Source organism: Calidris pugnax, unplaced genomic scaffold, assembly GCF_001431845.1.
Source record: "Calidris pugnax isolate Ruff unplaced genomic scaffold, ASM143184v1 scaffold27, whole genome shotgun sequence".
Classification (NCBI taxonomy): Eukaryota; Metazoa; Chordata; class Aves; order Charadriiformes; family Scolopacidae; genus Calidris; species Calidris pugnax.
This window is the reverse complement of record NW_015090893.1, coordinates 7437376-7461635: the sequence shown is the minus strand read 5'-3', so window position 1 is coordinate 7461635 and position 24260 is coordinate 7437376. Positions and strand designations below refer to the sequence as shown.

General features: G+C 50.2%; 1 protein-coding gene across 2 annotated transcripts in view; it reads right to left on the bottom strand.

The window, feature by feature from the left end:
* The window catches only part of SH3PXD2B (SH3 and PX domains 2B), a 78312-nt gene that overhangs the window by 14761 nt on the left and 39291 nt on the right, over positions 1-24260 (bottom strand). For both annotated transcript variants that reach the window (XM_014948234.1, XM_014948235.1), the window contains exons 4-6: positions 18867-18943; positions 14782-14873; positions 3973-3998 (exon numbers count right to left, since the gene is read on the bottom strand). In XM_014948234.1, the coding sequence (XP_014803720.1) occupies positions 3973-3998; positions 14782-14873; positions 18867-18943 (195 nt within the window). The remainder of the gene's footprint in view (positions 1-3972; positions 3999-14781; positions 14874-18866; positions 18944-24260) is intronic.

Below are 24260 nucleotides of genomic sequence, written 5' to 3'. Positions count from 1 at the left end.
CAAAAACCCAGAGGTGGGGCACCAGATAGAATTAAAAATAGCCCCCTAAAATGAATCATGAATGCTAGGACTATCTGTTATACTAGCTCAATTAAAGGTTTGTGCTTAAAGTGATCAGAGGATCTACCCAGCCCCTGAGAGAAGAGTAACAGCTATAGGAAGAGAGAAGTACTCTCCTTTCTGCCTCCCTTGCTATAATTACACTCAGTGCTCTGAGGTTATTTGTAGTTTCAGCAGGCAATTCTGGGTCCTCCAACGTACCTATTAGACCAGCAACAGAAGTGGTAAACTGAGCTTGGAGGAAGAAGTAGGAGTTAATTTCAGGATTGTCTTCACCTGGCATAATTGCCCTCACCACAAAAATACATACTCAAGGTAACAACAAAACATCATACTTATGGACAGAATTAGTCTCTTAAAAATAGCAATGGTGTAAACCTTACCATCTAAGATGAGAGCCAGTACTAAAGCCCTGCAGCTGGGGAGGGGAGGAAGCGTTAGCACAGTCCAGAGCCCACAAGAGAGAGAGTTTTGCAGACAGCTGTAGGCAGGAGAACAGACTGTGCATCCTGAACACCCCTCATTTGTGAGACTGACACAAATGTGGTTTAGAGAAGGGATTGAGTCAAGAGACCGCTGAGGTCCTTGGAGTGGACCTGCAGAACCGATGCTTGCTGTGGATGCAGGAGAGCCAGCAGGGAGACACACTCAGCTCTGCAGGCAGGGCCAGGGAGAAGCTGCCTCCAGGCAGTGGACAAACCAGCTACCAACCCAAGGACCCCTCAATGCAGTGACCTTGCTCTCAAGACACGTCACATACGAGTGATGGGTCAGCCCATCAATCTCTGCAGATTTTGTTTGACCAGAAACTTGGCCGTTCACCCAAAGGGCTGAGACGTATAAAACCAGGTAGGAAATCTCACAGATATGTGGCCACTTGTCACATTTCCAGCCTTTCCAATTTTGGGCTTTGCAGTATCAGTGCCAAAAGTGAGGACTTTCTTACAGGGCTTGGACACTGGTGCCTCTAGAGGGAACCAAAGAACTCAGGACTGAAATAAAAGAGGGGGCACAGGTATTCACTTTTGAAACCCGCCCTTGCTGTACAGTCTAACCCCTGCCTAATGCACCTTACAAAAATGTCATGCTTTATCCATCTTTGGATAAAGTTTCTTCCTCCTAGTCCTCTGGCCTATGCTAAACTGTCCCATGATCTCAGGACAGCCCCTCCTCTCCCAGACCTGATGAATTTGTGAAGATCAGTACTGCAGAAGTGAGTTTCTTCCTGCTCTCATGTAAGATGGGCACTAGATGTTGTGCTGTACTCTTTGCAAGCCCCCTCATCTCTCCAGGGATTTTTCCAGTACTGGAAAATAATCACATGGAAATACCATTCACCAGCGGCGTTTTAGAAAGGCCCTCCTATGGCTGCTGTAGGATATGAGAGCTGTGTTTTCCTTGTCCCTCATTAGACCAAATACTGTGGTTCGGGGTCTCGAAGCCATTGCAGGCACAACTACATAGCAAAGTAAAAGGGATGTGGCCACACAAGAAAGCATCTAAAATGAAACTGGCAGGGGGATATTGGAGGTCTCTGCCAGCCTCCTTGGGCAGCTCCTCCCAAATATAAGCTCTGGAGACAGTTTCAGGTTCCCCTGCACTGTCAATGCCACAACAAACCCATGACTCTCCATCTCTGCTTTCTGTTGAACTGCGAGAGGAGTGAATAGAAACGCTCAAAACAGTCTTGGAGACTGATACGATGACTACTTTTAGATGTACCTAAATCAGTAGCCAAGTCAGTCTTCAGAGTCCCAGAGTCTGGGGAATAATCCACCCCTCTTCAGACTGCAGGCTGTATGGAGCCTGGGCCCGTGCCAAAGGCTCAGACACGTGGGATTACAAATACTGGTAAAAAACCTCAGCAGATGAAGCAGAGTTTATCTCCAGGCCCTCCTCGCAACTGCAAATGTCACTTGAGTCTCTTGGCCACCACAGGAGGCTGAGGGCAGGCAGCACTTTAACCCACTTCGTATCTCAGTGTTTGCTTAAATCCCATTTCAAAACAGGGCTTGCTGTGCCAGGAGCTCGGGAGCTCTTTCCAAGGCTCTCCTGAAGAGCAGCTCACCCCCTCTCTGGCAATGCTGGGAGAAACAAGCAATTGGGAAACAATTCTTAACACTTTTGTTTGTTAGCAGCTATTGCTTGCCCCCTCCTCAGGGAGGTCCCCTATTGAAAGGGGGCCTTGCTGCATATTTGTTACCTCAAAACAGGCCTGGCTTGAGGAACCGATGAACCATCAAGAGCTTCCCACAAAGAGGAAGAGGATTCAGGGTGACAGCAGCAGAACTGAGCTCTGCTTCTGCTGCCAGAAAATGCACGACAGTGAGAGGAGCCTCTGAACAAGTCTGGCACGAGTCATCAGCCCTTTGTAATGTCACTGCACACAAACATCTTTCCCTGATGGCTACCACACAAGTGCCAGGTGCCTGCCCTGCCAGAGCAGGCTCTGCCTTGGATGTTATCCAACGTCCCCCTGTTCCCTCCATCTCAATGGTGCCGAGCAAACAGCATCCCAAAGAGCATCTCCTCTTTGACCTCAGCAACATCCCCGTGTCACATATAAACCCACCAGGCCAACAGGACGGTGGAGCAAAGCTGCCCATAAACCTGCAGCGGGAAGGAAGATGAAGCTGTGAACACAAAGAGGAGAAAAGTTCCTCCTTCTCTACCTGCCGGCATCCTTAAATTGATTCCTGCCCTCAAAGAACTGAGTTATGCAGCAGAATTTTTCCTCCTCTTCTCCTCAACCCTAAAGAGGAGGGTTTCTTCCTACTATAAGAGGAACCCACTCATCTACAAGTGAAATTGCTTACCAGCTTATGGCAGTCCCAACTCTCAGGCCAAAAACCTTTGCACAACCTATTTCAACAGAACCTCCATCCAGCCAAGACTCAGACCTTCCTTCCCAAAGACCCCTGTGCTATTTTTATACCTTATGCAGCACCAGTAGCTGAAAGATGCCCTCCCTACTCCACAGGCTGAAGGCCCTTCCCTCCTCTCTCCTTCTCCTCTTTCTGGAAAGCTCAGACAACTGCTAAACCACACCAACTAGATGGTCTTTCAGAGATGTTCCCCTCTCTTGAGAAGCAGGGGTAGAGTATCCAGACCCAAATGTCCACCTGAAAGGTCCCAGCTGGTGCAATCAGTGCAGAATGAACCTCTGCACTGGGAGACTTCCAACCTGATGCTGACCACCCTGCAGCTCAGACCCTCCTCCAGACTTGGGAAATTTTGCATCTCCATCCTCCTGGCTGCAGACCAAGCCCTGCCCTTCACCCAAGCCCTGTGACGCAGCCCCTGCGTGTGGAGCTGTACTGACAGCCAAGCGCCAGTCCCAGCCTGCCGTACCTCCTCTCCACTGCTGCCTCGTGTCCACCAGCCACCACAGAAAGCTATGGGGGACGTGACAGCTTCTTGCAAGGGGCTTGCCCACCCAGCCCGAGCAGGTGTCCCCCCGGCAAAAGGCAAAGCGAGAGCAAGGGCCAGGTAGCAAGCGGCTGTTACTACCTCTCTGCAGGAAAGAGGCCGTTCTCTGGATAAACCCTGATGGAGGAACAAAATGATGGGAGAGGAGGCATGAGGTGGGGAGGGAAATGAACAGGGGGGTGGCAGCAATGGTGGCAACGACTCGGTTATCAAGTGAATGGGGAGGCCAGCGCAACTTGGAGAGCTGCAGGCATCTGTCCCACCTTTGGGAACACCATGGGAGGTGCGGGGAGACATGGGACAGGGACTTGGAGGCTGCAGTTGAAACCTTGTGTGGATGGAGGGGGGATGCCATGTTGAGGAGTCCCACACCCTGTGGGTTGGCCCGTCATGGGGCCAGGCCGTTGCCCCACTCCAGGGGACCATGGCTGGGGGGTGAAAAGAGGAGCTGGTGCAACAGGCAGAGAGGAAAAGAGTCCTTACCAGACTTCTTCTTTCCAATAGGGTCCCTGAAAAAGAGAAGGAAGAGTGTCAGCAGAGGGATGGGGGCAGTTGGGTTGTTGGACAAATGACAAACCTGCACAGGAAAGCACAGCAGGGCTGTGGAAAGCACCCCGGCAGTGCTGTTGACCTCCCTCAACCTGCTAATGTCCCCAAGGGTGACATGGGGCATCACCCACCTTCCAAACAGCCCACCTCTCCCCCCTTCATTTAGTAATTTAATGATTTTGTCTTTCCCAGGGTGAGGTTCAGTTGCTGGCCTGGCCTCCTCAGTGGCTTGGTCTGACAGCCACAGCTCCCACCACATCACTTGGCAAAGGCAGGTGGATTGAGACAATCTGGCAGCAAAGCCAAGAACTGGGAAAGCCCAAATCACAAAAAGTGCTCCCAGCACAGACCACAGCCCCCACAGAAGTGGGCACCACTTTGAAGATAGACAAAGAGGGAAATACTGAAGTTCCTCCACGTCCCATGCCTCATTCAGGGACAAGGATGGGGAGTGGTTAGGGAGGGGGCAAACATTTATACCCCAAAACAGGACAAGTCATTAAAGTGTTGTAAAGAGGATGAACACCAGCGCTGTGCAGCAGAAAAAGTGCCTCCAGGACACAGCAAGCAGGAGCTATTGGTGGTTATGAGGAGACAATGAAGTAGCTTCAGACCAAGCCCTCTCGCTATGGCCAGTACTGGCCACATGGCTGGTGAGATGGGTTAAAAACCACAGGTCCTGAGTCCCTTCTCTTATTTGAATATTGCCAAGAAACACGGTTGCTGAATAGCCTCAAACCCAGGGCACAAGCACAACTGTCTTCAGGCACAAGGAAATTTGGGGCATTTCATGATCGAAAAACAAACACCAAATCAAGGAAAATATGTGCCCAGAAAAGCCTCAAAAAATCCTGGGTGAAGACACAAGACACCCAACCAGCCTGAAACCCAAACACATGCACCAGCCCTGTCCCCAGCCCAACCACTGTGGTCCACGTCACCACAAAAGGGCTCTCAACACTTTCATGTAATTTGCTGCTGTGGCCTTGAAATGCTTCTGGTAGTGTGGGGTGATGGTAACCTGCTCCCCATTCACTTAGGAGGAGACTGCCTTCCCCGCTCCTCAGACTACACGCGTGACCGATCAGGACCATCTGGCTAAGATAAAATATTCTAGTACCCAGAGAAACACATCAATCCTTGTTATTTCCAGGGAAAGTAACAAGCACAGAGGTTGCACTGGAGCTTCCAAGGAGGAAAACATTCATCTGGTGGTAAAGGGACCCTCCTGAGGCTTCGATTTGCCTGACCACTGGTTAGAAAGGCCAAGCAGAGAAATCCTTCCACGCTCAGCAAGAAAGCCAGCCAGAGCTGGGCTACGCTTTGTTCTCTTTCAAGCTTATCTGCATTTTCAGTCCATAATTACTGCAGACACCGTATTCCCCTAGAGCGATGGGGTGATGCCTTGACTTGGCTGCCTTCAAAGACTGTCCACCCATCCTGGCAATGTGTTCTGCTCACAGTGCCTTATCCTCCCGGTCCCCCCTTCCCTTCACACCTTAAAACTCTGGTAGTCACCCATGGAGCTATCAATAAAATGCAACAAAGATGGACTAGAAACAAATGGGATATTGTTATCTAGAAAATGGAAACTATCTGTTAAGACCATAGAACTGTGGAAAGACCTGAATATCATGTCCCAGGTACAGAGACTAATGGAGGAATCTATTGTTCAGAGCATCCCAAAGACATCTCTAAACAGAGACCGCATTGCAGAGCTAAATCAGAGCTTATCAATAAGCCCCATTAAATTTACCCCAGCTCAGTGGTACGGCAGGGAAGGGAGGTGAAGCAAGGCCAGATGAGCGCCCTGGAGATCAGCAGGTGGGCATGGCACCCTCGTGCTGATGGAAATAACTGTTGTTTTTCCCCTGCCATCTGCTAAACCTATTACTGTAACTCATTCCCCTGTTTCCTTTCACCGGCTGCTCCGTCTGAGTGAGGGGGCAAGGAAGGAGCTGCAATTTCACTTTGCTGCTGGGTTGTTCCTGGCACAGACACAAAGAGCTGCAAGTCTGAAGACCAGCAGCCCCAGCCCACCGCCTCAGAGGGGACAAGAGCTCAGACAAGACAGGAAACAGCTATAAACTCCCGGCAGCATCTCCTCCTCCTCTTCCATTCCCTGTAGACCAGAGAAAGGCACGCAGCAGAGCCTGCACGCACGGCTTCCTGGAAACCAATGGCTCCAGAAGAAGAGAAGGAAAGGCCACTCTGCCTTCCACTGCGAATCTCATTTAGCTCTCACACCCACAACAACCAGGCTGCACAGATGAACCAGGCAGTCACAGCACAACTACAAGGCAGCCATATACACAGCTATGACTGTGTGCCACAACAGGGCCTACAAAGCTTCCCAGATGGCAAAATCCATAACCAGTGCTCCAGCTGCTTCTCAGGACTTTCCCAGCTCCTTGTGAAGAACAGTGAAGGCAAGGGTCCTGTATCACTAGAGTCTCACTTAAAGCACTGACCCAACAAGATAGTCTTAAGATGCAGTGTCCTTCAAGAACCTAATAATTGCCCAGTGTAAGCCTGAAAGGAAACTCTCACACAGGGAGAACTCAGCACCAATTAATACTCCCCATGCTACTTTTTTATAGGAAAAGAGTCAGATTTCTCAAGTGTCTTCTCTAGTGTACCAGACAGCATCCCTCTGGATCCAGTGATGGGAAGGAGTGAGATGGGGAGCACAAGGCTGCGGTGAGGCAAAGCTAACAGCTTGGGAGGTAGGTTCAGAACAAATAAAAGCTGGCTGTTCTTCAGCAATATGTAGGTGAGCTGCTAAACTCCTTACTGCAGGATATTGCGGACACTGAAATTCTTCATGGGCTTACAGGGCCATAATTCAGGCAAGAAATGTTAATTAAAACCTATTAATTATAAAACCAGGAAAACCCTAAAGGCTAGGACAGTGCCTAGAGAAGAACTTACAAGCTTGCTTGATTTTAGACTCCTTCCTGAGGCACTGACATTTGGGGGCTGCTAGGCTAGGCACCCCATGGTGTGCTGCAGGGAGGCAGCTCTGAGATTGCTACACAGAAGAACCCACCTTGCGGTGGGACTCGGGGGAGGAAGGTGCCCCAACATGTGGCTTGGAGACCTCAGTACCTCCCCAGCTCCTGCTGCCCCACAGCCCTGATCACAGCCAGCTCACAGAGCTGGAGATGGACAGTGGAGCACCAACACACGGACAACAACTCCGGCTACTGTAGAGCCAACCACACAGGAGCCACCATCAACATGCACAATGAGACAGACCTGAGGTCACCATTCCAAGGAAACATCTCCCACAGAAAAAAAACCATAGCTCTTGTAAAAAAACCATCATTCTGTAATACAGTAATGCCATCAAAATAGCTATCAGGAGGTAGTTCATCTTGTAAGTATTCAGCAAGCTTGGAGATGTTAGAAGTTTTAGCAAAGTTTATGCAGATGAGACAGACTGAGAACTGGGGTACAACAGAGCTCTTGTTTGGGAGAACTGATGTTTAGCAAATGCTCCACCGAGCACTGAATGGAGGCCCTGTCCCCCACGCCACAGTGCCCACGCTACCCCCGTGTTTAACCACTGGAGAGTCGGCCAAGCTGAACTTTCAGGCTCAGGAAGCTGCCCAGTCAGCACAGAAAACCAAGTACTCTGTCCACACAAGGAGCTTGCACCGGCACAAAGGGTATTTTTGCAGAGAGGATTTGACCCGTCTGATATTTCTATCTATCTGCTGTCATCCAGGAAAGACAGTTCTCAGCAGCAAAGTGAAGGAGACCACTATTTTGGAGCTGAGATCTAGCCTGAGCTCCTGGTGACTCCGCACGTAGGCACCAGCAGAACTGCAAAACAAACAATTAATTATACAAGCTGTAATTTGCCTGGATAGCAGGACAGGGCTCAAAAGCCACAAGCCAGCAAGTGTCCTTATCCAAGCCAACATCCATCAACTCCGGGATCTCTAGTTTACCAGCAAAAGCTCTTGGAATGGCTTCCTAGATGGGACAGTCACTCCATCTTGGAGCAGGGACCTGAGCCTCCCCTTTTTCTATTAAAATCCGTCACCTGGGCCAGGAGTTCATGCCCATGGTGGCCCCCAAACACCACACAAAGGTGACAAAGAAAACGTTTGCTCCTGGAACAGCCCAGGCACGAGGAAAAGTAAGCACATGAAAAGCTGCAGGGAAGCTGGAAGAGATGAGACTTGCTTCTAGAAGACACAAGCTATGAGTTTGTACTTCCAACTTACGAAAACGAGGGAAATGAACAGATTTGGTCCCTGCTGCAATGATGGAAACATGTTTCTCTCCAGCATCTTCTTCTGGCACTTTGCACCAAACAGAAATCTTTTACCAACTGATGGCTGCCAGCACCGTGGCCCTAAGCAGAACCTTTCAATTAGCCCAAACGGGAGACAAGCTGGCACAGTCAGATCACATCAGGGCTGATTATCATTTTAGCCCAGTTCTCCCTTCTCTGATTTATTGAGGCTGGTGCCTGCCTGGAGTCCCTGTCAGTCTGTGTGCCGGAAGAAATCCATTACTGTGAGTGCCAGTGCCACCCCCACCTAACGGCACATCACCAGGGCTTCGGTATAAATAGACTAACGAGGGGCTGCTGGAGTTGCTTCAGGCATAACCTCGTTAGCAGCCTATGCTTCCTCATCTGCTCAGGTCCCAGCTCATTATCATGCACCTTCCAACCTGCATGGCACAGGTAGCCCCTGGCTAATGTGGTCCTTTGCTGATTAAGCAGAGCTGGGATTCAGCCCACACATGGGACCTGGGTCCTGGCCATCCCACTCCTTCCGCCAGTGATGCTTCCCCTGGCACATGGCAGGGAGGAGCGGGGTCACTCCCTCTGCACTTGGTCCTCCACCCCAGCAAGGAAAACATCCACAGCAGCAGAGCTGAGCTGCTCTTGAAAGACTCTAAAACCCTCTCCCTTTAGCCAAGGGCTGTTTGGGAGAAATAGCAGGAATGCAAGCTGGGGATGTGAACTCAGAGGGTGCCCGCGTGTACATAAAGGATGGAAGAAAGTAATTTTTAAATGCTGTCCCAGGCTTTGGCTGCAAGTGGAGTTTGCCCAGGGTGTGTTCACCCTGAGGAGCTGCAATGCTGCAGCCCCAAGTGGCAGCAACATTTCACTGGTGTGCTGGGGGAACAAAGAGCTCTGGCACGCCAGGCTAGTGGGAGGAAGGAGAAAAGGGGCCATTCTTCAGTGAGATGGAGGATGTTTGCTTAGCAGCAGCAGGAGGAGGTTTCTCATCCATCTGTGGACTAGGCAAGTCAGAAGCGGGGTTTCTCTGGTTCCCACCACCCCACAGCCCACCCAGCAGGCGGAAAGCACAGCTCCCAGGACACCCATTTGGGTGGTAGTGGCTGGGAAAGCCAAGCAACCTCAGCGAGCAGGGAGGAGCAGCAGCTGAAGTTCACCGACCAAACCCCCAGCTGAGGTCTTCAAAGCCAAGATGAGCACAGATGTATCCCAGGTGCTGCAGCCTCCACTGAGACTCGGGCTCCACCTCTGCTATCATCTGCTCTTGTAGAGGTCATGAGCCCTTAAGCCTTCAGAGACCCCCAGTGCTGGGACCGCTGCCCACCCCAAGTCTGTGCTAAGCCTCACGTGATGTCCAGACCAGGGAGTGCACACCAGACTTCCAGCCCTGCCCTCCCTTTGCAGGAGACCTGCTGGACTGACAGACCCAGCACATAGGGATGAAGATATTTTAGAGAAGAGGAATTTGCACCTTTTAAAGACATCAGGACCTCCTGAAGCAGGTAGCTTTCAAACTCTGAACCTACAGCCCCCAGAGGGAGCGAGGAGGGGTGCTCAAGGACATTTTTAAGCACATTAAGAGATAGTAAATTTGCTCTACAGGTGCCTGTGCCCCTACCGGAAAAAAATTAAATTGGGTTCATAAGCTAAAACGTTCCAAACAACAACTTTAAGTGTCTTATATATGTCAGCTATAAAGAAACAGCAACGAAAGATGCTTTTAATAAAGGATGCCTCTTAAGGCCAGGGGTACCTCCCATACAGAGGACAGCAGCTCTATGGCCCCTGGAAGCAGCTCAATGACGGCTCCTTCCACAGTGCGCCCCGCTTGTAAAGTGTGGACAATTATTAAATAACCACTTAGGGTCTTGCTTCATTACAGAATTAACCTGGGCTCCTGCATGTCGCAGAGCCGAAATTCAGCTGGCGAGGAGAGTTCACAGCTGAATGCCTTGACTCAGCAGTGGCTTTGTGCCCAGCTGTTCAGACTTCCCCAGCCTTATTCCAGAAACCCTCTGCTGTGGCTAAAAACGGCTTTAAATTGAAAAAGGGTGGGTGGGAGGTAAGGGGGGTGCACACAGTAACTTCCCACCTCAACAGCCAAACATCCTGCTGCTGGTCAAACCTGCTGAGATACGCAGGGAGCAGGAATTTGATGATTTCTCTCCTTTTAAACTACAGTTTTCATAGGGCTCCCATCCAACACCAGCAAGAAAAATACCACATCCCCACAGATTGCTAACTTTCCGGATGATTTCTCTTTCCATCACCATTTCTGTTCTCCCTCCGTCCCCCACCACTGCTCTGTGGAGTCACCTCTTCCCAAATGTAACCAATCCCTCCGGATCACAGCCCTGCTGACCCACCGCCTGGCAACCCTCCGAGATAGAAGCAGTTGAGTTATCCCAGTCCAGAGCTTGCTGGACAGGGATCCACGTCATGAAAGCTACAGGTCGTCAATGCCAGTGGAAACACCACAACCTCAATCTACTCTTGTTTGAAGTGGTCCCTCCGGGCAAGAGGATGCTGGAAAGTTGGCGGGTATGCGCAGAGGGGATGGAGGAAGGGCTTCACCTCCCACTTCCAGCCCCCGACTGCTACAGACTCCTGTCTCAGCTCCGCTTTCTGCTGTGATCTACCTCCCAGCTGGACGCGATGGCGGAAGAAGGATGCACAAGTCAGCTTTTGACTCCTTCCCTCTCCGCTCAGTCCTCGTCCACTTGATCTCCCTTTATGCATGGGGCTTGTAGGGCAGGTGAGAGATTGAGAAGGGTTGAGGAACTCGGGTTGCAAGGCTGGTAGCCATCAGCAATTCTGTTTTTGTTGGTGCTCCCACCAGTGCAAAGTGGCACTGAAGGGAGATGCACCACAGGAAAGCAGAAGGAAAGCCCTGGTTCAGCCCAGGAGAAGCTCCAGCACTGGGGAAAGTACACACCACAAGAGCCTGGAGACAGATGCATGGACTGTCCAACCTCCTCTTTCCACTCACAAACACTGCCAGATCCAAGGACTAAATTCATCCTTTGCAGTTAAACTCGGAGCTCCACACATTGCAGTCAACTGTGGCCCCTGAAATTGGTTTCACATTTTGGGGTGATGCGAGCTAGGCAGGTCCTCTACCCCTGCCCCAGAAAAAAAACAAGCAGAGGGTGCACCCAACAGCACCCAAAGGCAGGTCCCCTTCACTGCCACCAACTGCCACTCCTGTGGGCATGCTGTGACCCGAGGAATCAACTGGGGAAGCTGAGGTGAGGGATGCAGAGCAGAAGGGTCCCAAGCCACGGTGCCTCAAGAGCGGCTTCTTGGCTTGGCATTAAGCACGTTGACCAGTCCTTCTTCCCTCCCTCATTCCCACCTTTCAGCCACCCAGCAAAAAAAGCTGGATGATTTCTCTCCTTTTAAACTACAGTTTTCATAGGGCTCCCATCCAACACCAGCAAGAAAAATACCACATCCCCACAGATTGCTAACTTTCCGGATGATTTCTCTTTCCATCACCATTTCTGTTCTCCCTCCGTCCCCCACCACTGCTCTGTGGAGTCACCTCTTCCCAAATGTAACCAATCCCTCCGGATCACAGCCCTGCTGACCCACCGCCTGGCAACCCTCCGAGATAGAAGCAGTTGAGTTATCCCAGTCCAGAGCTTGCTGGACAGGGATCCACGTCATGAAAGCTACAGGTCATCAATGCCAGTGGAAACACCACAACCTCAATCTACTCTTGTTTGAAGTGGTCCCTCCGGGCAAGAGGATGCTGGAAAGTTGGCGGGTATGCGCAGAGGGGATGGAGGAAGGGCTTCACCTCCCACTTCCAGCCCCCGACTGCTACAGACTCCTGTCTCAGCTCCGCTTTCTGCTGTGATCTACCTCCCAGCTGGACGCGATGGCGGAAGAAGGATGCACAAGTCAGCTTTTGACTCCTTCCCTCTCCGCTCAGTCCTCGTCCACTTGATCTCCCTTTATGCATGGGGCTTGTAGGGCAGGTGAGAGATTGAGAAGGGTTGAGGAACTCGGGTTGCAAGGCTGGTAGCCATCAGCAATTCTGTTTTTGTTGGTGCTCCCACCAGTGCAAAGTGGCACTGAAGGGAGATGCACCACAGGAAAGCAGAAGGAAAGCCCTGGTTCAGCCCAGGAGAAGCTCCAGCACTGGGGAAAGTACACACCACAAGAGCCTGGAGACAGATGCATGGACTGTCCAACCTCCTCTTTCCACTCACAAACACTGCCAGATCCAAGGACTAAATTCATCCTTTGCAGTTAAACTCGGAGCTCCACACATTGCAGTCAACTGTGGCCCCTGAAATTGGTTTCACATTTTGGGGTGATGCGAGCTAGGCAGGTCCTCTACCCCTGCCCCAGAAAAAAAACAAGCAGAGGGTGCACCCAACAGCACCCAAAGGCAGGTCCCCTTCACTGCCACCAACTGCCACTCCTGTGGGCATGCTGTGACCCGAGGAATCAACTGGGGAAGCTGAGGTGAGGGATGCAGAGCAGAAGGGTCCCAAGCCACGGTGCCTCAAGAGCGGCTTCTTGGCTTGGCATTAAGCACGTTGACCAGTCCTTCTTCCCTCCCTCATTCCCACCTTTCAGCCACCCAGCAAAAAAAGCTGCTTTTTTTTTTTTCCTTTTTCTTTTTTTTTTCTCCCTACTCTGTTCATGGCCTGGCTCCCTTTCAAATTCCCGGAGAAAGTATTTATCTGCTGGATGAATGATGACATCCGGCCAAACCCCAGACACGCCATCACGTCTGATCCAGCCCAGCCGTCTATCACAGCTCTCATCTCGTTAGTGGTGCGCTGGCGGCCGGCCAGCACGCGGGGCTCGGCAAAGGGCTCCCACCAATCTCTCCAGAGGAGAGAGTCAAGGACTTTTATTAATTAGCATTTTGAATTGTAGCTAATAAATACCCCTCTGGCATCCAGGCTGGGATAGCAAACACAACAGAGACGTCCTTGAGATGCTCTAGCATTTTGCTGCTGGAGGCAAATGGGCAAGAGTCACCTGCTAAGTCCTTCTGCGTGCTGCAACCTCACCTCTCCTCCCCAGAGAGGAGCAGGCAGTGGGATGGAGCACAACCCATTGCTGGATTCAGTGGTGCATCACCCACTCGCCCATCCAGCACTGCAGTGGCCAAACACTCACAAACACAGGGCAATTTTGCAGTGAGTACAGTTTTGCACCCGGGAGCTGCTCAGCAGTCCCACAGGACACTGCAGGATGTATATTGAGGACAGACCCCAGAACACAACCACATGCTGGGGACTGGACTTCAGGCTGGTGCCTCCGCTCCCCTTGTCCGTTGGACCCAAACCAGGGAGAGAGCGAGGGACATAGCACTGATTGCTGCTAGAACCCCCACTCAATGTCCTTGCAAGCTCATTTTTTCCCCGTGTCTCTTGCTTGCCCCTGAGCTGCTGCCTTGGCTGAGGGATGACCGCCGGGGTGGCAGGTTAAGTGGGGAGCAATAGCTGGGCAGGACAGATGAGAGCGCCAGCCGACAGCAAGCAATTAGTTAATGGGCTCCAGAGCCCTCAGACCAATCTCATCAAGTGACTGAGAGCTGCAGGAGGAATGATGACAGGCCAAGCAAATAGAGACAGGAGCCAAAAGAGGAAAGCAGGAATGGGGGGAAGGGAGAATTAAAAGAGGGAATGAAAAAAATCGAAAATGCAGGGAGAATATATAATCCACGGTAAGTGTAATACTTAGCTGGAGACCTGAAAGGCTCAGTGTTGCTGCTCGGAGGAGAAAAACAAAATCCCTTTATCTACCTCCCCACCCTTCCAATACAGAATGATGTCAAATCAATTTACTGCCTTTCCTCTCACAATTAATCAAGCCTCCTCCATTGCTCAACCTTTGGTAGAGCTGCGCATCGTGTCACATGCAGCATCAAGAGAGCAGTGTACCAGGAGATGGAGGCGGCTGCTCAGATTTATGCTGCTTGTGATTAGTAAGAGATGGGTGGCTCCTGGCCAAAGTAGCTCATAGTCACAAGACTTACAACCACACAGAGTTGCGCAAGGCACGCGAGATTCCTTGCAAACATTCCTTGTTTTGCATGGAAAGACTCGGGAGCGTTGTTACGGATGGGGCTCATGGACATGGCTAAGGGAAAGGGCCTTTCAAACAAGGCAGAGGTTGTTAGTAACCGTGTGAAATGAGGCTTTTCAGACTGACCATATTTCTGAAACAAGCATTTGCGAGTAGAAAGTGGCTTGGGAGGAGACCAACACTTCATGGGGTCCCAGAGAAGCGTTTCCACTTCCCCGCTGCAGAAAGCTATGCCAGGAGTTGGCAGATGTGTCCACCACAAGCTGCACAGCCCCCATTCCCTCTGCAAGAAAACCTCCAAATCCCAGATCTGTGACTCACAGGGGCACCACTGATGAATGTCAGACTCTTATAGATACCAGCAAGTTCAAGGCAGTTTGTGTTTTATCACCATCCCAGTAGTGGCAGCCACCCAACCAACTTACTCTTTAGGAGGTGTCAAGTCATCAGGTCGTGTCTCAAAGAACTGGAGAACCTCCTCACACTGGGAGATGTAGGGAGGCAGCTGGATCAGAGCCTGTGGACAAAACAGAGGCACTGGTGATGGTAAGCATCAAGACTGAGCAAGGAGTTGAGTGAAGACATGCCCTCAGGAGCCCAGGGGATGGGTCATGGCATGAGGAGCTCGGCACCCATGTGGTTCCCAGCACACAGGAGCAAAGAGCCAGGCTGGAGAGAGCTACTGCAAACATGCACCAGAGTGGAGCAAGACGCACCAGCCCCCAGCTACCCCCACCACACCACCCCAGCAGCAACTGAAGACTGAAGGAGGATAAGCAGAGACTGCCCGGGAACTGCTTAGCCCAGCTCCAGCCTTTTGGACAGATGTGTCCTCACAGGGTAGGAGCCATTGGGATATCCATCCCAGCATCCAGCCTCCCGGCCACAGCAGGGCTCAGTTTCCCAGCTGTGCCCTGGGCAAGGAGCCATCACTCTCGGGAAAGGCTGGGCAGTTTACACATGGCAGACTCTCAGTGCCATCAGCCCTGACTGGCACATCCCAAAAATGCTCTGCTGGGCAACAGCAGCTCGGGAAGAGGCAGGGGCAGAAGCAACAGGAGGCAAAAGCGCAGACACCAGCTCATCAGGGCAAGGGCTGGAAGGCTGCTGTGCATCTGTCAGGTGGCCTGAGCTATAAACTGTCTCTGCTTCTCTCCTTTCCCTTCGCAGAAGCCTGTTGCAAAAAGACAGGTTTCAAGGGTGGGACTTGCAGGGTGAGAGCGTGCATGACTCTGGGAGCTGGGGACAGAGCCTGGGACAGCAATATTTGCCTTGCGCCAGGGCTTTTGTAGGTCCCTTCCAACATGGGCTGCAGCAAGGGCTGGGCAGGGGAGGTGGGCTGGGTGGCTGCCTGGCAGAGACCCCTGCCCTGCTCTCTGCTCATGAGAGGGAATGGAGTCACAGATGACGGCGACTGCAAAAAGTGAAATAAAACAAACATGCAACAGAAAAAGGCACAATTTGAAATCAGGGAGCAGTGCTGCAGCCCGACCTGGAATAGATGTTTAACCAGTTTCCTATTCAATTCCCCCTCCCCTCCATTTGCTGTCACAGCAGTCTCGTGACAGCAGTGTGGGCAGACCAAACCTCCACTCATTTCTGTACTGGAGACAATGCCACATCTGCAAAGCCCCGGGGTTACCACACAGATCAGATGTGGCTCCATATTGACCTAATTGCTGGCCCCCAAAAGCCCTTCCAGCCGTTCAGCAGACAGTCATTCACTGCCAGCACAGCAGACAGGCAGACCACTAATCATGGGCCAGCTGCGATCAAGATCATGTGAGAGACAGGAGAGAGAAAAAGACTTGCTCTATGGCTTTTGGGTCCAGGGAAGGGCTATTCAAAGACCAAGTTTTGTGTGAATGCCATCCCACGTGGGTACCACTTCCCAGTTTCAGGCATCCCGTGAGCTACGCAATGGGGGCATGCAAAAATCACTCTGATTTTGTGGCCTGGAGAAGGCTCCCTGTCTTCTGATAGCAGGGGATGATCACAGAAAACACCCCGTGCTGGAAGGATGAAAGGCAAGACCCACAGCTTGTTTCTCAGGACATCTTGAAGAAAGCCCACTTAGAGCTGATTCAGCTGGCACAAAGACAGACAAGCCCTATTGCATTGAAATCCATTTTCCAGGGAGTGAGAAAGGATTGTTCTCTAGCAGCAATTTTTTTAGTGGTCCACCCAGTCTCGTTGGGTTAGAGCGTCACAGCATTGCAATTCCTTCATCAACCCTCCAACTAACACTTTCTCAAAATCCCTTAAACAGGAGGAAGGCAGTTCCCACACCAGGGGAAAGACCAACAGATGTAGAACACAAAGAAAATAAACTGGAGAAATGGGAAGAAATTTCAGGCCTCTGCTTCCCCTCCTTGTCATTCCTATGGCCGTTTGAAGTCTCATTTGGCCACTGGTTGCTCTTACTCACTGCTCTGATTCTTTTCTTGCACCTTACTTTAAACTGCCACATTTTTCAGTATGGTGGGACCTGGAACAGAGCCCTTCAACAAAAGCACTGCCTTGTGAAAGAAGTGGTTCCCTTCTTTGCTCCTCTGGCCTACTTCCACCCCAAATCTCACCCACCTTCTTTCCAGGGCTCTCCCAGGGAACGAGGACACCCCACTTCTCTCTCAGGAGATGGCAAGAAAGCAAAAACTTTCTTACACAGTCTTGTGCGGGAACTTGTTCACAACATATTCACCCAACCTCCAAGTCTCCCTCAACAGGGCCAAGCTGGAGGAAATATTTTATATTTCTATTCTGCACCATCACCCTCCAAGCACGTGCAACGTCCACCTCCAATGATAAACATGGCAGTAGGAGTGTGCTGGCAACCTGCAGCATGACGTGCCCAGCAGGGACATCTCTCTGCTCTCGCTGACTCCTTGCTCATCCTATATCTCTGCAGCCTTCGGTCCCACACCCACCTTCAGCTCAGCAGCTTTATGGTTAAGTAGCAACAACTGGAAGGCCAGACACAGTGTACATTTTATTACTTGGTAATGCATTAACGGGAGGAGGAGAGAGCCACTCTCTAAGTGGGTCATACAACATCAGCCATTATGTTCCAGTTGTTAAGTCAAATGGATTCATTATATATATTACGCCATTAATGGCATCATTCTGAAAGAGACAGCTGCAGCATCTTATCACTTAGGGACTTTTTCTTCCCAAAAATTAAATTTACGGATGTCTGTGCCTGTATGTAGCTGGCACATTTTAGTGACTCAGAAGACAAGGGGCTGATCATGCCTGGCTGGAGCCCAGCTGTTCCTCACACCATCAGCTTCCCCCATGCTCTTTGGAACACACAGGTCCAAGCACACCTTGTGTTATAACTCCATCACTCTGCTCTCATCTGCTGTCCCGGTCTGCAGTGGTTTTCACCCGCAGCCTCACTGCAGAGCTGTCAAGATGCATTTACTAATTCATCTTTATCCTTTGTACTTGTTATTCCAGCCACAACATCACTCCCATAGGTCTGGCTGAGTCCCAAAACCCACAGTCTCACCCACCATGCAAAATCCTAGACCATAATCTCTGCTACACCTCCCGCACTTATAGAATGTGATGGACATTTCACCATTTTCCCATCTTCTCCCTTGGGTTTTGCGGTCTTTGGATATGTTTTCAACAGCATTCAGATTGGATTTTGGAAGTGGTGGACTTTCTTCCAAGACCATTTAATGGCTGCAAGTACCAGTGGAATTCTTTGATGTGATGAGATCTGGCACACTTTATTTTTATTAAAATAATTTTTTGTGGACTTCAGTATTTTGGGGTTTTTTTCCCCAGAGAAAAATGTCCTAATGCCATGATTTGCCTTATACTTAAGCAGTGTCTTATATTTTTTAAGATTACGGAGTGAATCGTTTCTGCCTTATCAAGGCAAGGACACAGACAATCAACTGCATTTTGGGTCTATGATGAGATGATCTCTGTTGGCTTCCAAAAATTTTCTGCAGGTACAAGGCATCTTATACCTCTGCAAGTAACTATTTGCATAACCAGTAACAGGAGTTTATGTCCCATTTTGGGACCATCCCACCGAGAAAGTGTTGTCCTCTACATAAAACAGAAGATCTGTTCCCAGCAGGTGGGAAAGGAAAGGCTCCCTGAAGAACAGAGTCCTTCAAGCCTAGTCCTGCACACAACCATTTCACTCCAAACCGTGCACCAGGCAGGACACGGCCAGGCAGCCAGGTCCTTTCCAGCCCATCTGGAAAGCTGGTTCCAGTTTGCAGCTTGAGAAAGGAAAAGAGAAAAGGAAAGCACAGCAGCAGGGTGCAAGCTGGCGTGGAGCTGGGCCTCCAAGCCCTCAGTATTAATCATGTGGAGTGAAAGGAGAATCAGTGGGTGGGGTTTCATCACAGAAAGGGTTTGATAGTGGGGACAGCCCACATTCCCCGTTATCCTGGCACTGACACACCACTATGTACTATCGGTCAAACAGGATCGAGCCTGATCGAGGTGGCTTCATCTTTGGTTGACACTAGAAACCTCCCCGTACCTTGCAGTATTCGTCGATGGGTATCAGGCGCTTGACTGCAACATCACGGATGTGGCTCCGGCGGAAGAGGATCTTCCCTAAACAGGAGAGATGGAGTGAGAAGAGCAGGTCAGCACAACGTCCAGGAACACTCTCTTTTGAATCACTGTCAGGACCTACTCCCTGCACATCCTCACCAAAAGCACCGTACCTATAGAGAAGCACGTTCCCTCCCATGGATTAAACACCTTATTAGAATAAAGAACATTTAAAGTGGCAAGTATGTTCAAGGAGAGAGAAAAGGAAACAATTACCAGCAAACAGCATCCCCATCTTTTCTCACCAGGGTGGCGATGATGGAGGAGCAGCCCTTATCAAAGCACATGCCTGGATACCTTACAGTCTGCTGCCATGCAAGTCCTGGGTGTACAAGCCCACAGGCAAATGCCAGAGATGCAGACATCCTTGCAACTGCTGGTGCAGGTGGGACCCTTGGTGCAGGCTCCAGGCTTGCTCACGGCATCCAGGTCTAGTGTAGGTAGAAGCCAAGCCAAAGGGTTTCTCTCTGTGCAGCTCCCGTGTCAAACCGATCCTCAAAGCCACAGTGTCGGGACTGCAGCTCTGAGTCAGACCTATAGGATTTTCCTTCCTGTCTGGGGTTTATTTTTGTTCCCCATTAATGGGATCCTCTTGCCACTCCATTTCCTCCCCTCTAGCTTGTGGTACAGGCCTCTTTCCTTTGAAGTCTAATGAGTCCTAAATGCTTCAAGCTGCTTTCACAGAGAACAGCTTCTCTGGCATTTAATGACAAAAGCCATTAGCAGACAGTGAAACAGATATGAGTAGAGGCTCGGTGATCAAAAGGACTGGTATGTGATAGGATTTTGGACTGGCACTTCCCAAAGCACCAGGAACATACACTGGCATTGTTTTGCAATACAATCACCTGGAAAATTGTGTTTTGGTGGGGTGAGGTGGGTGGTAATGAAGTTTCTCCTGACATCTCCCATACCACAAGAAAGTCTCATCTCTTTTTGTCCCTACTTGGGTTTCCAATCCCACCATCAAACCCACAAGGAGCATCTGATGTGACCGTCCACACAATCTCCTCACTTATCAAAGAGGTGACCATGGGGCAAACCAGAAGCCAAACTTCCCTCACACCCAAATACCAACACACCCTCTTTGCAAGCAACACGAGACGAGGGAAAAGCACCCTGGAGAGTCACACAGCCCTTTGCTGCACCACGACCAGCTTCAGCCTCTACAGCCAGCCTTGCCAGGAGCCACGGCATTGCTGGAACCAAAGGCTGGATGCTACCAAGCTACTCGTAAACAGGATGTGTTAAAATGGCCACACGCTTATTACAATTTTAAAACCAGGGGCTGGGTCACCCCCCTGCTTCTCCCTGACTTGTCCGGTATCTGGAACACGCGTGACTCGTGCAGCCTGCCAACACATTTTTTTAAGCAGAGATGAACTAAGCCAACCCAATTTCAGCTTGCAAGGAGCATGAATCAGAACTTTATGGAGAAGCCAAAACTCCTGCTAGGCCCAGTTAATGCAGAATGCTTTCGAAACTGGACCGTCCAAGGGAGCACACAGCAATCACACGCGGTACTAGCTCTACATTTGCCCTCCAGTGAAATGCAAAGGGTCAAGCCAGCTCATACCAGAAGGATTGCTTCTCATTTATGTCCTGCTGATAGCGAGGGGCCGAGACGTCCATGGTGGGAAATGCTCTGCTCTGAAATACATTCCTGCTCACAGCCTGCCAGAGCCAAATCTGGCAGTCCTTAGGATACAGTGAGAAAAAAAGTGCCCCTCTATTCAATCTGTCTTCTAGATTTTGAGGATGGATAGCCTGGGAACACAGAAGTTGTCTGGAAAGACTAGGAGCACCAACCAGGTCGGAGCTCCTTTCCTTGCTATAGCAATTATTTTCCATCAGACAAGCAAATGATCAACAGTTTTCCCTTCTCATCAGCAATCACGGCATATTTGCTGCATTGCATTTCTATTTGAATGATGACTTTTAAAAAGATGAATGGATCACAATAGTTTTGTTGGCAATTGTAAAAAATAGCTGTTTTGGTTTTATGACTGCCAAAATGAAATCAGTGATGGGTGGGTACATCATAAATGTCTGAAATAATAAGCTCTGGGTGTGGGAATATTTAAATGTTTAACAAACAGATGCTAGTGAATAATAATAAAAAAACCATAGTTTTGGAGAATAAATACATCACAACAACTGAAGTGATCTTAAATCAGCCCAGGCACAGAGCATACGAACCAGCAGGAAATCCAGCTCCTCTCTTGATTTGATCTAGATCTAGCATTTTTCAACAAGGAAGTTCATTTTGTAACAAAAAGCTGGGTTTTTTTATCAAAATGGCTAATTAACATAATTGCAGAACCTTCAGTGCTGCCAAAAAACAGCTACATAAATCCTTGACTTAAAAGGTAAAAGAGAGCAGGAAACCACTTCCCTCCTGGAAAGGAAAGATGGGCAACTTGCTCAGTCAATGAGATGCATCATTTCCTGGGCACATTTTCCTAGATCGTATCTGCAAAATGGGAATAACAGCACTGCCCAATTGGGCTTCTCGTGTGGCTAAAGACCATATAATGCAAGAAAAATATATAACATTATTTATCTCATATCTGCACCCCCGATTGCTGTAGCTCCAGGGGGTACAGTGAAGGCAATGGTACCCACCACCCACACCTTGTTCTAAGTGTTTTCTGCTTTACACTTTTTTTGGCTGCCCCCAGGAGCTTGTATCGACTCCCAGTCTAGTACTTGGCTTACTGCCCTGCTCATCATCCAGGTGGTCTCTTTTCCTCCTGCCCACAGCAGATACTCCCTGGTGAAGGGGAGGAGAAGGCTCAGAATCACAGAATCCCATGGGGTTGGAAGGGACCTCTGGATCATCAAGTCCAACCCCCCTGCCAAAGCAGGTCCATCCAGAGCAGGTTCCACAGGAACATGTCCAGGTGGGTTTTGAATGTCTCCAGAGATGGCAACTCCACCACCTCCCTGGGCAGCCTATTTCAGTGCTCTGCCACCCTCAAAGTAAAGAAATTCCTCCTCATGTTTAGGTGGAACTTCTTATATTCAAGTTTGTGCCCATTTCCTCTTGTCCTATCCCTGGGCACGACTGAAAAAAGATTGGCCCCATCTTCTTGACACCCACCCTTGAAGTATTTATAAGCATTGATCTGATCTCCCCTCAGCCTTCTCTTCTCCAGACTAAACCGACCCAAGTCCCTCAGTCTTTCCTCATAAGGGGAGGGGAGGGGCCTCCAGGACCTTCATCATCTTCGTAGCCCTCCACTGTACCCTCTCCAGGAGCTGCCTGTCCTTCTTGAACTGGGGAGCTCAGGATTAGCTCCTCTAGGTCCCAAAGGAAGCAGATAGCAAAGAAATGGACAGAAGGGCCAAGGCAAGAGAGGAGTTAATGTGAAGACTGCGTTGGATAAGTGCTGTCCTGGTCTCTTCCAACCAGCAGCCTGACACACAGGTACTGTGCAGAGAAGGGCTCGGTTGCTGGCCCAGCCTTGGCACGGTGTAATCTCGCTCCAGGCAAAGGCAAGCCATGCAGAACAGTGAGGAGAAACATCTGCACAGGAGGATGCCAGCAGAAAAGAGGGGGAGGTCTCTGGGGCTTGATTTTCCACGGTGAAGTTTCCCAGTTGTCTGAACTGTTCACTCAGTAAATCTGCAGCGTGAGAGATGCAGAGTGACAGCAGAGGGGGAACAATCTCAGCTGCCGTCATGGTATCTAGCAAGGGCAAGGACAGCCTTGATGTGGTTCAGATCCTTGACTGCCTGCAAACTCAGCAAAAGTTGCGCCAACGTAAGACAAATAACTACCACCTCTACCTTTTAAGAACATCCTTTGACGAGACTGACTTTACTCCTAACATCCTTGTGGCAGTGCTGCTGCCCTCAGCCTCAACGTCTGCATGAGAAATATGCAGGGAAAAACATGTGAAGGAAGGCAATTCACATCTTGCTGGTTACTGGGGTTTTCCATCAGCTGGTAAGGTCAGTGCTGCTGCAGGCTCCACTTCAGCAGCTTCCCACTCTTGCCACAGCTCAAGCACTCAGAAATGATTAGATTTTCTTATTTACATACATAATGTTATGCATGAGTAATCAGAGCAATGAGTCGCCCTCCTTGCCAGCAAAAGAAAATCACTGCACAAGGAAGTGCGGTAAAAATACACTGTCCTTTACATACACAAACAAAGCTGTGAGTAGACCAAACATTTATCACCTGGGAATGTGTCAAGTAAGTTGATTTTGGAAAAAGAAGAGAGAGATAAGTCACTACTACAGAATGGCTGCCCTGGCACGTCACTCTGTACCCAGGCTCCAGGACACACTGCCTGTTGTGACAGGACAAGGGGTAATGGTTTTAAACTAAAAGAGGGTAAATTTAGACTAATTATAAGGAAGAAATATTTTAAAATGAGGGTAGTAAAACACTGGAACAGGTTGCCCAGAGACACCCCATCCCTGGAAACATTCCAGGTCAGGCTGGACCAGGCTCTGAGCAACCTGATCTACTTGAAGATGTCCCTGCTTATTGGAGGGATGTTGGACTAGATGACCTTTAAAATTCCCTTCCAACCAAAACTCTGCTATGATTCTAATTCTCACCCTGCTGCTCTCCCATGGTCTCCCCCAGCCCTGTGAAGGAGAAGCACCGTGTCCTTCTCGGGCCGTACACGGCGCTGAGCTGATGCCTGGGCTGTGGCCAAAGCCAGCTGTGCTCCTCAGAGACTGCTTCCAAGCAATTGAGGCTTTCACCTACCTAAATAAAAGACGAATTCAAGCGTAACAAAGCAGCAGAAGCCATGTCTCCAGCTCCCCTTGCAGCCTCCAGCATTTGTTTACTTGTTTTATCTCCTTGTTGACCCTGGTTTGTTTTTACAGCCAAGCAAATACCAGCACTGCGGGCACCAGCTGGCTCTCAGAGGGGGACTGGGGAGGGCAAACCGGACAAAAAGATTCCGGCCTACCACAAAGCCAACCGCTGGCCACATCTGAAGGACTTCTGAGTCAGAAGCAAGCATTTTGTCTCCCCAGCTGGGCAGCAGCAGGGCAGAGTTGGGGGAGACCTTGGAAGCAGCCTGGAAACGTGGCTCTGGGCACCCTGCCTTTCCCTTCCCCTGGCCGACCCCTCCCTCCCTCCCCTTTTGACCCGCCTGGCACCATCCACTCAGCTCTGGTGCCCAAATTGTCCTGGTGCTTCTGTTTCTCCCTTTCATTGCCTGGGCACTGGGCTGACAGCAGGGAGCCGGTAGCGTTCATCTTCCTGGGATGTGATGCTCCCCAGTTAGAAACCTCGACGTCCCACCAACACAACCATGCTCCTCCTTTCTTCCTTTCCTCTGTGGGG